This window comes from Lissotriton helveticus, chromosome 6 (assembly GCF_964261635.1).
Source record: "Lissotriton helveticus chromosome 6, aLisHel1.1, whole genome shotgun sequence".
NCBI lineage: Eukaryota > Metazoa > Chordata > Amphibia > Caudata > Salamandridae > Lissotriton > Lissotriton helveticus.
In genome coordinates, this window is record NC_136067.1 from 166020995 (window position 1) to 166034660 (window position 13666).

Genomic DNA, 13666 nt, shown 5'->3' on the forward strand with positions numbered 1-13666 from the left:
TGTCTAGTTCTTTATGGAAAGCTTCGGAGTGATGCGTTAAGCGGGGGCCTAAAAAAAGGGGGTGTGGGGGTAAAACAAATTGCGTTTACCATGCAATTTCCCACAGGGATTTTGAACACGACTACAGCCCGAACTACTGTATACAATTACACCAAGTTTGGCAAAGAGGTAGCTGTTGGTCCAGATTTGGTGAAAATCTGTTCAGTAGTTGCAGCGTTATTAAAGGAAAAAGCAATTGTATATCTAGGGATACGCCCCTCTGTGGATCCGAGAGATCTCATGCCAAGATCTGATTGGCTGTCAACACTTCAACCTAGAAGTGTTGGCAGCCATTTTGGGACTCTGACTCAGCCGTGTCCCAAAAACAAGTAAAATAAAAACAGAAGGGGGGCAGGGTAGGAATATGCTAACACCCTAAGCATGGTGGTGGGGTCTCTTTCAGTTTTGCCAAGAAATCGAAAGTGGATCTGAGAATTTGCGGCAAAATTGACAGAAATAAAGAAAGAAAAAAACAAGTGGGGTCTCCCGCGTTGGTTTCTAGATGAGCCCCCGGGTGAGCCAGGTCCCAGGGGCATATATAAATACATAGTTTGTGGAGAGGGAGCACATGCATCCCTCCCTCTCCACGCCGGATATCAGCCCGGGGTTCCCCCCCTCGGGAAAGGCCATAACAATATAGAGATGGGGGGCTGTGCGGCCCCCCCTCCTGGCCCTATTACGACCCGACGGCCCCCAGCTCCCCGGGGCCAGTCTCAAATTACAAAAAAGGAAAGGGGCTGTGCTGCCCCCCGCCCGGGCCATTTTCACCCGGTGACCACCCCATTAACAATATGGCCTGTGGCATGGCCATATTGTTAATGGGGAGGGGGGCTAAGTGGCCCCTCTACCAGGTCATTTAAGGCCTCGGTGACCACCACCTCCCTGGGCAGGCCCTTCAATAAGAAAGGAGGTGGGCCACCAGGCCAGCCCACCAGGAACCATTAATGGCCCTGGGGATCGCCACCCCACAGGGCCAGCTCTCTATGTCTCGAGGTGCCCACCCTCGGGACATAGAAGTTTGCTGTCGCTTGGCGTGGGTTATCACAGTTCCCGCCAAGTGAGAGCAAACAGTAAATCTGCTCCCAGCAAGGCCCTCCTCCAGCAATAATTCTTGGCCAAGCCCCGGGAGAAGTCGGGCAATATAGGCCAGGGGAGGGGGGGCGCGTCCCCGCCCTTTTGTAAAGGACAAATGATTCTAACTTCCTGGGCTTCACGAAGGTAAAGCAAGTGTGTTTTCTTGGCAATTCCACATTGAAAAACGATCTGAAATCCTTGGTGTAGTTAAATTCATCATTAATCTTTAAGAGCACAATCTGTAATTACTATGACAAATGGGTTCATTCTTGTTCTTGCCTGATGAGAGCAGAGACATGATTCTCCCTTAAAACTACTACGAGTATGCAAATGTGCATAATCACCTAGAATATCCTCCTGTTCGGACCTGCCTTAGTAGTATGCAAAGGTCTTCACGCCTTTTGCCAGGATGATGGACAGCTTACCAAAAGGCCTCCCACTGATTTAGGAGATTTGTTCTTAAAGCCGAAAAATTTGAGGACATCTCCATCAAACGAAGAAGAACTTACTTTATATAGTTAAGATGAAGTACACTTATTTGGTGGAATTTGTAGTCTTGTCTTCTTCTATATAAGAGAATTCATGTTATCAGAGATTCCTTGAAGAAGACACATGAGGGATAATCCCATTGCCATAATTAAACGCACAGATGGTCACTGGAGCACTTACTAATTAACCAGTAGAAAGTACTCCAGTTGGGTAAACATTTTGTGCAAAACTGGGGACTCTTGTTGGATAAAGGGGCAGGTGAGGTTCTGTTCTGGCCCAGTCACTCACACAGCTACTAGCACACGCACACAAACACACCCATTCAGCCACTCACAGCCCCACACATTTACTCACACACCCACTCACACCCATACACCAACTCGCACGCCCACAAAACCACTCACACACCCATCCAGCCACTCACACATCTTCTTACAGATCCATGCAGACACACCCACTCAGACCCATACAGCTTCTCCCACAGCCAGCCACAGACCCATACAGCCACTTACAAACCCATCCAAACAGCTACTCATACAGCCACTCACACACCCACTCACTGTAGGTAGTGCGGTATAGTGTACACAGAGTCCAGTGAAACCCAAAGAGTAGGCAGAGGTAAAGTGCATAGCACCTCACTCCCTATTTGTGGTAGTGTGGTCGAGCAGTATCACAGAATCTGAGTTATTTGTCGAATGCCCTGAGGAAGCCCTAATCAGGGCGAAACGTGTTGGCTGCACTCTGGGTGTACTATTCATATGTGGTCCAAGAATCCATTAAAGGATCATGCCTAGCAGCTTTTGAAGAGTTCGGATTGATTCATCTACTGTGCATTTGTGCATTTTGAAATGTTTATGTTGCCTCTCTGTGCTTTTTCTTGTGTAGTGTAACTGTGTGGTCTGTGGGCAGAAGACCAGTGAGGGGGGCAACTCTGACCGAGAAGGGAGTTTAAGATTTATGTATAACTAAGTGGTGCGGCTTTCAAGTATCCCTTTCTGCCTTTGCTCTTGTTAGTTGTACACCCCTCTTATGCAACCCTCCAGTGGGAGGGGGGGCATAAGCCTTTCCCTGGTTGGCTGGGTCTCCCCATCTGCAAGATGGCGGGGACAGAGAGTTGCGCTTCACCTCGCCTCCCCCACCTGATGGGTGGAGTTGGCAGAGGTAGGCACACCTCTCTTCCTCACTTGTTTTTACCAATGGTTCTCCTGCCTAAAGTGGGGATCAGAACCAGTGAGGACCATTTGCTGAATGCAGCAAGTGGCCTGGGCAAACTCACAAAGGCAGCAAGCCTTTGAAGCTTCCCCTTCGTGAACCCTGCCCATCACATCCCAGGATGTGCATGGTTTCAGACCCCCGAGAGCAGCAGGCTCTCGACCCAGAGGTCCAGAAACATGTCTGCTGGAGTCAGCAGAGGGACTTCAGCAAAGGGACAGCTGCATATTTTCAAGCATCTGGGAAGGTTGCAGAAAAGGTGGAGACATTCAGATTAGGTGAGAGTATGGCGCTGATGGGTTGCAGTTCTCTGGAGAAGGCGTTTTGGCAGCCGGAGTCTGATGATGCCCCAGAGTGGATGAACTCATGGTGACGGCGGTAGAGCAATGACAAGTCATGTGGTTAGTATTGGTTCTTTGGATAAGGTCAGTCTGGTCCAGTTGCGGTCTAAAGTTATTGTAAATGGTGGTTATTTTGTTGCTGAGAGTAGCATAATCCTCACCTCATGGTCCTGACATAGAATTGATAGGGATTGTTGAAGAGGGGGTGAACGAGTTAAAGGCGCCGCTGGTGAGGTAAAATGTTTTACTCCCTGGTAATCCTAAAATTCACATGATGAAAAAGAACCTCCATGATTCAACCCAACTCGTTATGGGAGTGGCCCCTGCAATCACATCAACCTACACTGATCTCCCAGAGTTGGGTGCCTGTTGAGGGCAAATCTATATATAAATCTGTGTCTCCAGGAAATTGAAGAATTCAGGGGGGGATCTTGGGAAATTGCGCAGTTTCAACAATACTCCTCAAGATCCGCACATTCAATAAACAAGTACACTGAATCACTCATTCTAGATTTGTGAAGCCAAATTTTGGAACTCTTTAATCTCCTCCACACCCCTTTGAAAAAAAAACAAAAAGCTGAAATAAAGTCTTCTAAAGTCAACTATTTTACCCTGTCGCTTTCATAACCAGCTACATGTATACTGCATTATAACGCCCAGTTACCCAAACTGATATTCATGATTTCACTCTGTGGTTCTATGTATTCCTTTTGTGTACATTCTCTGGTATTTCCCCATTGTACAGCACTTTGTTACCAGAAGTGGTCTTGTTCACGCTGTATAAAACTTCATAAATAAAGATAAATAAAATTATGTTTTAGACTAGATGTAATGTGGTACATTGTTTACTATAATATACCACACTCTGAAATTCTATATTGTTTGTATGTACATGATATCCTCTGCCTAGCCGTGACAAAAACACTATGTTTATATGTTTTATATAGCAAGAATACAAAATACAAGTGCTCAGGAATATTTGATAGTCTGGCAGACTTTCTTCTTCATAATACCTTCTTTGTATCAAGACTACTATTGGAGGAGCCAAATTTGGGCCTGACTTTCTATGTAGGTACTAGCAGATATTTTTAGATCAGGCCTGGGCAGCGCATGCGCTGGTCTGCGAGATATGCTGTTTCAAGTATGGACTTGAAGCTCCGCCCACTCTCCACCCATATTTTTCACTGGCTTGTGTCATTGTCCTTTGGAAATGCTGGATTTTAATTCGTTAATAGGCTTGTTAGTCCCTCCTTAGTACCGCCCTTGTCTTCATTTGTAACCTCCAATGAGGACTGGCCCTTTTACTTCTGTTTCACAGCATGTATTATTTATTCTGTAAGCACAATTTTCTTTGGTGAGTTTCTCCTACTACAGGCACGACATGCCTTCCTCAACATTCAGCACGTATTGCACGCTTTCACTTTCCAAGCAGCCTGGGACAATGGCAGCCGCTTCTTTGAAATGAAATCGGTCTCTCTCGCATTCACAAGACTGTGAGCTATTGGCATTGTAAATGACAAAGCTTTTTTATGTATGTGTTAATTATCAAAACAGATAAATAAAAGGCATTGTCCTGTACAATGCCAATAGCTTAAACTCTTGCAAATGCAAGACCTATTGCATTGCAAATGCTTGTTATATATTGTACATGGCCATGGCTATTTTGATGGCCATTTGTAAATATTTATGCCCAAAATACTATTTTCCCACAGGTGTAGTACATAAGAGGACATTTCATATAACTACAAATTTAATAGCTCTTGCTGAAAATAAAATCGGCCCAGCTCTAAGGAAAGCGCTTTGATGCCCCTATGGCCTTGCACTCTCTAATAAAATGATCAATAAAAAAAATATACAAAAGTTAGGGTGAGAAATGAATTGGCATGACATTGACAGGTTCTTTCATATACCCTGCAAATAGAGCTTAGGAAAAAGCTTATTAAGGAGGCGATAAGGTTTCAGTGAAATATATCAAATAATTCCTATACAGACTGGATGCAAGAGAGACAATATTGGATACTGGAAGTGATTTGTGTAGAACTATTAAAAACATCCTGTCCAATATAATTACCTTTCCCTTAGACCACCCCATTTTTTCTAACATCTTCTGTCCAAATTTCGATTCATCTTTACTCCAGGCAGTGTTACGGGGATCCACAGACCACTTCTGTTTTCTACGGGCTGCAAAAAAATAACATAAGGAACTATTAGTCTTCATTTACTCTTGAAAGACATGGAATCTGAGTGAGAGAAGAGCAGAGTTCTTTAAAAGGCTAAGAAGTTGCACACATACCCCACCTGATTTTGGAGGCTTTACTGTTTATTAATAGAATGTATGAATTAGTGCATGTCTTTTCCATGATTTTCACCCGTTTCCATTTTTTCTCAAGAAGTATATTAAGAACACATCATCACTCATTTGTAAGGGAATCATTATGCTTCAACTGCACTGTGCTATTGAGGTATTGAAATTCTGAACCTTGTTATAAAAGTCGTCGTATCATGACGATTTTGGTATCAGCAGACCGAATATGGCGAGTGCAAGATGTGTGAGTATTTTCGTCCTATTCGAGTGACGAGATCACCACGAAATCAGGGAGTCCGTTCTGAACCCTCGGGTTCCATCTTGCGTACGGCAGCCATTTTTGGTGGTTGCCCTCACATAGGCCGGTGACAGTGGCCGAACGAGTCTCCAAGCACACGTACACTTTAGCTGTCTTCTGAATGACCTGTGCGAGCGACCCTCTTGCCTGAAGCCAAACTTGTTAAACCAGTCCCTTTCCCGGTAGCTGATCAAGATCACTTACGAGAGCGTGTGTATTATCAAAAGGAAAGAAAGTGACTATATATACTGACAGCCAGTATGAGTCTGGTGTGGCTCATAGTTTTGGACGATTGTGGAAGGAACGTGGGTTCCTCACTTCTCATGGAACCAAAATTCAGCATGGTCAGTTGGTGAATGAGCTTCTTGAGTCACTCACCTTGCCGTTGCAAGTTGCGATTGTGAAATGTAGTGCACATAAGAAGGTTACTGATGACATTGGTCGCGGTAATGCGTTTGCTGATGAAGTTGCGAAAGAAACAGCGAGGGATGTGATGAGTCGAATGTATGTTGCGGGCCCTGCAAGATGGATTGGTGACGTTGGAATGTGTGAAGATACAATAGAGAGTGTGAAGTCTATCCAAGCTGAATCTACAGAGAAAGAGTTGAGTGTGCGGAGAGAGAGTACGGGTAAATTAGACGCGAATGGTTGTTGGGTTGAGTTGTCGGAGCATCAGCGATGGTTGTTACCCGATGCGTACGTGCTTGCAGTGGTTACAATGGCGCATGGAATGGCTCATATCAGTGTGAAAGGGATCTGTAAGTTGTTGGCTCCAGTATGGCAAAATACTGGAATTCCTAAGTGTGCAGAGAATGTGGTCAAGAATTGTATGGTTTGCCTGAAATACAATCCTGGCAAGGGAACTCCAACTCCAGCTGGTCATTTTGCGCCTCCAACGTATCCGTTCGAGGTTTTATAGCTAGATTTCATCCACATGGAGAGATGCAACAACCTAAAATACGTACTTGTGGTTGTTTGAGCCTTCTCAAGATGGGTAGAAGCATACCCCCTAAAAGATAATACTGCCTTGTCCACAGCTAAAGCACTTGTCAAGGAGTTTTTCCCTAGGTATGATTTGCCGAGAATGGTCTGGAGTGATAATGGGAGTGAATTTGTGGGTCAAGTGATGAAGAGAGTGTGTGAAGGGTTAGGAATCCGCCAAAAGTTCCACGCTGCAAATCACCCCCAATCAGCTGGTCTAGTGGAGTGCTATAATGGCACCCTCAAATTGAAGTTGGCCAAGATACAAGCGAGCTCTGGTCTTAAATGGCCTGATGCTTTGCCATTAGCACTCTTGTCGACTAGGATGACTGTGCATTCACGAGTGGGACTTAGTCCTTATGAAATAATTTTTGGTCGCCCGGCAAACATATGGGGAGTACCGAGGCCGACGAAATTTTGCGAGATTGAACACCCTGTATTGCTTGACTATCTGCATGATTTGACGGCTAAATTGCGTGTCTTACACCAACAGGTTCATGATACACTGCCTCAGGCTTCTGAAGATCCAGGGCATGCAATCGATCCCGGATCGTGGGTGCTGATCAAGAACTTTCAACGGACAAAGAACGATCAGCCCCGCTGGACCAGTCCATACTTGGTGCTTTTATCTACGAGAACTGCAGTACGAGTGCAAGGGAAGAAAAACTGGATCCACGGCGTACATTGTAAGAGGGTTCCTCTGCCTCTATCGTACGACCAGTGGGTCCAGGAGGGCATTCCTGATTCTGAGACCGAAACTGTGCCTTGTTTTCTGCCTTTTAGTGATGCACGTTTAATTGGGACAAGTTCTGAGCGTGAAAGTGACGATCTTTTGCAAGAAGCCGTGCCACCATCAGTGCGGCTGGACACTACCGAACCTGAACTCTTATTCTGCGATCACACAACGCCCGGCAAAAACCGTTATAATTTGCGACCAAGAGTCATGGGACTAATAAAATAAAAATCCTTTTCTTTACTATTTTTGAAAGATCAGCTCTCCCATCTGAGAAACTGTTTTGACCGATTTTTGTTTTTCGAATCGCCATCCGGGTTCAGCTGTAGGGTCGCGGCACCAAGTCTATGGAGTGCAAGCCGAAGACACAAGGTCGACGGTTCTGGTTGGTCCTAGGGCGTTCCCTGGACTGACAGACGCATTCCTTAGCACGGAACACCCTACCTCCGCGAGCAGCAAGGTTAGAGGATGGAGTTTTTCGAGATGGAGAGACCTGTTGAAGAAACAAATTTTAGAGCCAAAATATGTGAAATAATGAGTAGAAAATGTTTTTTAATATTGTGTGTTTTCATGTTGCTTAGCTTAATGATGTTTTTAATGGGATATGTTATATTCTCTTTTCAAGTGACGTTTGCATCCACTACACAACCCATACCTTCTTCTACTGTTTCTTCGCATTCTTTTCACCCTCTGCCTGAACATGAGACCGTTAGAAGATTTGAGTTCGTTAATAACCCTTTCGTTCAGCTCCTGCACCAACACCAGCTAGTAGTGAACACGACTAACTGTTGGGTGTGTGGTCTTATGCCTCATACTACTGATAAAGGTATTCCTTATCTAGTCCTGCCATTTAGCTACAATGGTTCTGTATGGGCGTACCGAACGATGTTCATCTACGCTCGCGAAGTCCACCCCCTACGTTCTGTGAAGGATAATCCAAAGAATAGTGCTCTAGTTAAGGGAATAGTCAATATGATTAAAGGAGCTAGTTCCTATGAGACTATCCCGAGAGATGAGACACTAGCGTATATTGGATGGAACGTGACCTGATATGGAGCTAGTCTGAGTAAGAACCAGCAAGCGAAAAGATCCTCTCCGATTTGGATTGTACCCCATCAGGGTCATCTCTGTCTGCAAGGTAATGGCAAGAATCCGAGAGCTCAGTTAGGGAGTAGTATCTGCACTGAGACGTATGTTTTTTCGTCCCAGACTTCCCCATCGTTCCTAGCAACTAAGGGTACCTATTTCATCTGTTATGATAGAGCATACACATGGCTGCCCCCTGATTTCTCGGGCACATGTTTTGTCTCGTTCCTGTTGCCCCCCCCACCTACACAGCCGCGGCAGATTACCACAAGACAAGAGTAGTCAGAGGTGTCTTCAGTAAGGAAGATACTGCAGGACAAGAATTGAGAGATTTCTTGAAGGGTTTTCTGCCGTTTGGGGGACCTATGGTGAACAGCAGGAACATACGACAACTGACGAGAGTGGTTGAGTCCACCGTAGTTGAAACTGCCGGTGCCCTTAGTAACTTGACTGCTGAGCTCCAGTCGGATCGTCTTATGACTCTCCAGAACAGAGTTGCGTTAGATGTCATACTTGCAGATCGAGGTGGGGTACGTAAAGTGATCCAATCAAGTTGCTGTGTTTTCATTCCAGACAATGCTCCGACAGTGTACCAGGCCATTTCCAAACTGCATAAAATCTCCGAATCTATACACGTGGATAAAGAAGATTGGTCGTTGATGGGATGGTTCTGGGAACTGTTATCCACGTGGGGATGGACGACTCTGATGGTAATTGGGGTGATCTTAGCCATCCTTTTCCTGCTCTGTCTTTGTGTACAGTGTACTCCTGCTATATGTGGTCTCTGTGCTACATCGTGTGTAAGGAAACCCCTATCAAGAGACGTGCTAAGTAATAGGATGATGCTACAGCAACATCTTGATGATCTGATGAGTATAGACCTGAACTCAGACTGACATGGGTTTAGGTTATTGTCTATGTAAGGGCAAAAGTAGGGTCTGAGGTATTGAAATTCTGAACCTTGTTATAAAAGTCGTCGTATCATGACGATTTTGGTATCAGCAGACCGAATATGGCGAGTGCAAGATGTGTGAGTATTTTCGTCCTATTCGAGTGACGAGATCACCACGAAATCAGGGAGTCCGTTCTGAACCCTCGGGTTCCATCTTGTGTACGGCAGCCATTTTTGGTGGTTGCCCTCACATAGGCCGATGACAGTGGCCGAACGAGTCTCCAAGCACACGTACACTTTAGCTGTCTTCTGAATGACCTGTGCGAGCGACCCTCTTGCCTGAAGCCAAACTTGTTAAACCAGTCCCTTTCCCGGTAGCTGATCAAGATTACGGATCAAGACACAAAACACCATCAAACCTTTTATTGCGCATAAAAATGTCTTATGTTGCTCACACCTGTCTCTACTCTTTTCGATCCGTTTACGATGGGGATGTGCCTGTTTTTATGGTGGGTTTGATCGACCTGTCTGATGAAGAATGTTGGGTTTGACCAATAATTGATTATGGGCTGGACAAACTGAAAAATGGGCTTGTCATCATGATCCTGCCTTTTCTTTTTGTGAAAACATGCGAGTGGTCCACTGTAAATTAGGGATATTTGCCTGAAGCATAATATTTGGTATAAAAAGGGATGACTGGTTTTTGTAGGCGAGCAGTCTCCTGAGAACATACACCGTGTTGTACTTCTAGGATCTCTGTTACAGGCTGCAGCTAATAAAATTGATCTTTGACGTCACAAAGAATCACCCGTGTCTCTGTACGCTAAGACAGGTGGACCCGGAGACTAGGGCGTTTCCCCTGGCGCCGCTGGGTCTTAAATAACCCGGTTCTTCAATATACTGCAAACAAAAATATTTCCATGAGGTTGCAGTTCCACCATTTATAGAGTCTTATTGAAACACTTGTAGTAAGTGCTTCTAGATAAGAATATACAAACCAGGGTAACTGCTTGTCAAAAGAACCCTGAAAAAGAAGATAAGAAAATAAGCTTATGGCTGATAATGAAACCATGTAATCAATAAATTCAAAAGAAGCATAATAGATACTTTTTCAAAACTCTAATATTTCCATGTTCACCTTTCTAAATTAACTTAACTTACTTAATCAATGTATTTACCATGAAAAACGCCCCGCAGATCTTGCAGTCTTGGGTCTACTTACTTTCAGTAATACATGAAATGACATTGGTGCTTGAATTATGCTTGATTACTCTTCTAAAAACTATAAAGTAGGCATATCATTCTCTCCGCCTGTCTTATTGGTTTAAAATTCCGCTGCCAATGGAGTGCTTCCATTGCAATACATGAGGTACTTTCATGCATCTTAATAATAGTACCATCAATCATCACTTTTTGTCACATTCAATACGTAATCTCATAAATGCATTCTATAAACAAAATAATGCTTTCTGTATTTGTTTTTACTGCAGAAGGTCTTTGTTTCATTAATGTATTTGACAGGCTCAAGTGTGAGCCTGAAACTAGCATGGCATCCAAAAGTATTTTCTTTACACATTCTGACTGTTTGACCCCAGGATGGCCATTCCATAGCAACCTAACATGGTAACTTTTTTCAGGCCCTAGTGGCCTCTCTTTGCTACCCATGGGGCTTTTTTAAGGTTCCTGTCAGATTTTCCACTACCAGGGCTTGGTAATTTATTTCACTCTGACGTTTTCTTTTGCAGTGCCTCAGGGTCCAATTATTTATTTTATAATTTTTATCTGCAAGGCAATTAAACCTTTATTGTAGTCCTGCTTTTGTTTCTAATTCATATTGAAATGAAAGCGGGACATAGATGAAGGCTAACTTTTCCCCCAAACTACACTTCACAGAAATAAACACAAGACGAGAATTATGGCTCAACTGCTATCTGTCTTTCAGTTTACTGAGTCAGAGAGTAAGGCATCATTCATTATAGCTCTGTTTTCACATCTCTCTAAACGTATTAGCTATAAGTGAGGTGGGTGAGGAGTCTTATTGGGAAACCGGTTCAGCCACCAGGCACCCTTCTTAACCTCTCCTGCTATCATCAACAGAATTAAGTGCAATTGCAAAGCTCTGATACTAAACAACAGAGCTCCTTATCTTGTAAGAGGCTACTGTTTATTAAGAACAATACACTCCTTACGAATGTTCGTTGCATGAAATGGCCATTTTCGCAGCATTTTAAGAGAAGCTATCTCGTGAAGTGCAAAGAATTATTGCTATCAACTACAATATATAATGCCCGAAGCCCAACAAAAGAGAGTCAAATCTTTTACAAATAACACAGGCTAAGGGTAACGACTAATATAAAAATCATTAGAGTTAATATAAATAGCTCCTAATGCAAGTTTTTCTCTTCATCTCAAACAAGAAAAAAAACTATTTTTTTCAGAATGGAGGCAAATGGTGTAATTTTGTGGAATAATTATCTCGGTGGCGTATCGGACATCTACAGATGTAAGCTGTGCATTTCAATCAAGTATGTGCCCTGGGGCTACATTGGTTCATTTGTTATTTATTATGTTAAACATTCATCTGGGCATTAGAGAGCAGCATAGATCACCTGCTCATACCCAACACAGGAAAGAAAAAATCCTATGAATCCACAATTCGTATAAGGTTGTGAAAACCTTGTCAGGTCTTCTTTTGCACTACAGAGGGTCTTCCAGACATAACAGAAACTTATGATCGCCCTATTAATGTGCTCTTTAACTGTGCTAATCTAAGCACCACAGGGTTTAGCTCAACTCAAAACTACAGTTTTTTTCCTCACATTATGATACTTCAGTGAGCACAAAGCTCAGGATTGGAGCCTGGCTGGAGGAAGGAGTTAGCACAGTGGGTGACTTATTCAATAATGGGATACTGATGGGCCACTAGAACTTTGTGAGAGAAACCGGAGTGCCAGATCATTTATACCTGATACAAACTGCACTACTGCAATACATTAGAAAACATTTGGCCCCTCAGAGACAAGAACCCCCAAACCACAAATTGGTTAAGACCCTATATTACATGGGAAGAGGGAGACATCTTATAAAATGGCTATACGGGCACACGCCGTGATAGAGCTCACAGAACTACGTGATAAATGTGTGGAGGATATAGGGCGGGAGCTCTCAGACAAGGAATGGGGTGGTCTTTTAGAATACCCCAAACGAGTGTCCAGAAATGAAAGTTTAAATTTAAACAAACTATGCTACTCCATAGAGCTTACCTTACACCGCGTAGGCTACAAAGGATGTTCCCACAAACACAACACCAATGTCCTCAATGTCATCTGGATGAGGCCGACTTAGTTCACATGATATGGGCATGCCCTCGCTTACAAAGTTTTGGGAGTTAGTTAGACTTCACATATTGACAGTCACACAGAAAATTTGGGCAACACAGTTGAGGAATGTATTCTAGGCCTATATATGCGCTCGACCAAACAAAAAGGTACAGCTTAGATTCATGGACCTCGCCCTAATAACAACAAAAAGGGCTATCACTATGCGATGGTAGTCCATGAATCCCCCTACCTTGCACATTTGGCATAATGAATTGCTTCGCTGTGATGGAGCGGAGAGTGTCGCGATACGGCGGGAGGAAGATAAGGGTCTGAGGAAAAATCCGATGACTATGGAATGGGATGCTATGCTGGAAGCCCTTAAAGGAGAGGATTTAGAACCTGGAGATAGTACTCCGAACTTGTAACAACCCGCAGCATATTCGCAACAAGTGTGAGATCCAGTGAAGGACAGATTTAGTTAATGGATGCACACTATAAAGTTATAGAGCACACAACCATAGAGTAGGTCACAGGAATATGCATATAAATGATGGTGAAGCCGGAACAAGATCGGGAGGGGGTGGGGGTGGATAAGTTAGCAAATAACCATGTTCATCATTTTGTTTTTTCTACTATAAAGGTTATTTAAGAAACGTACAGTTCTTGGCTGATGCATGACAAAGATATTAGTACTGACACAGATACTATAATGCATTGTGAAATGATTTTTAATGCTGAACACCATGCTATGTAATACTGCCTTTTGTGACTGATTCCTATTACATGGCTAGCCAACTCGACTGTTTAATGGAAAATCAATTAAAAAAACAAATTTTAAACGATACTTCATTGAGCTGCTTAAATTCCTAAGAGTCAGAGTTTCTAAATTATTATTT

At 43.6% G+C, this 13666-nt stretch overlaps 1 protein-coding gene across 2 annotated transcripts in view; it reads right to left on the bottom strand.

The window, feature by feature from the left end:
* The window catches only part of PINX1 (PIN2 (TERF1) interacting telomerase inhibitor 1), a 533850-nt gene that overhangs the window by 504313 nt on the left and 15871 nt on the right, over nt 1-13666 (bottom strand). For both annotated transcript variants that reach the window (XM_078647562.1, XM_078647563.1), the window contains exon 2: nt 5227-5336. In XM_078647562.1, coding sequence (XP_078503688.1) covers nt 5227-5336 — 110 coding nt within the window. The remainder of the gene's footprint in view (nt 1-5226; nt 5337-13666) is intronic.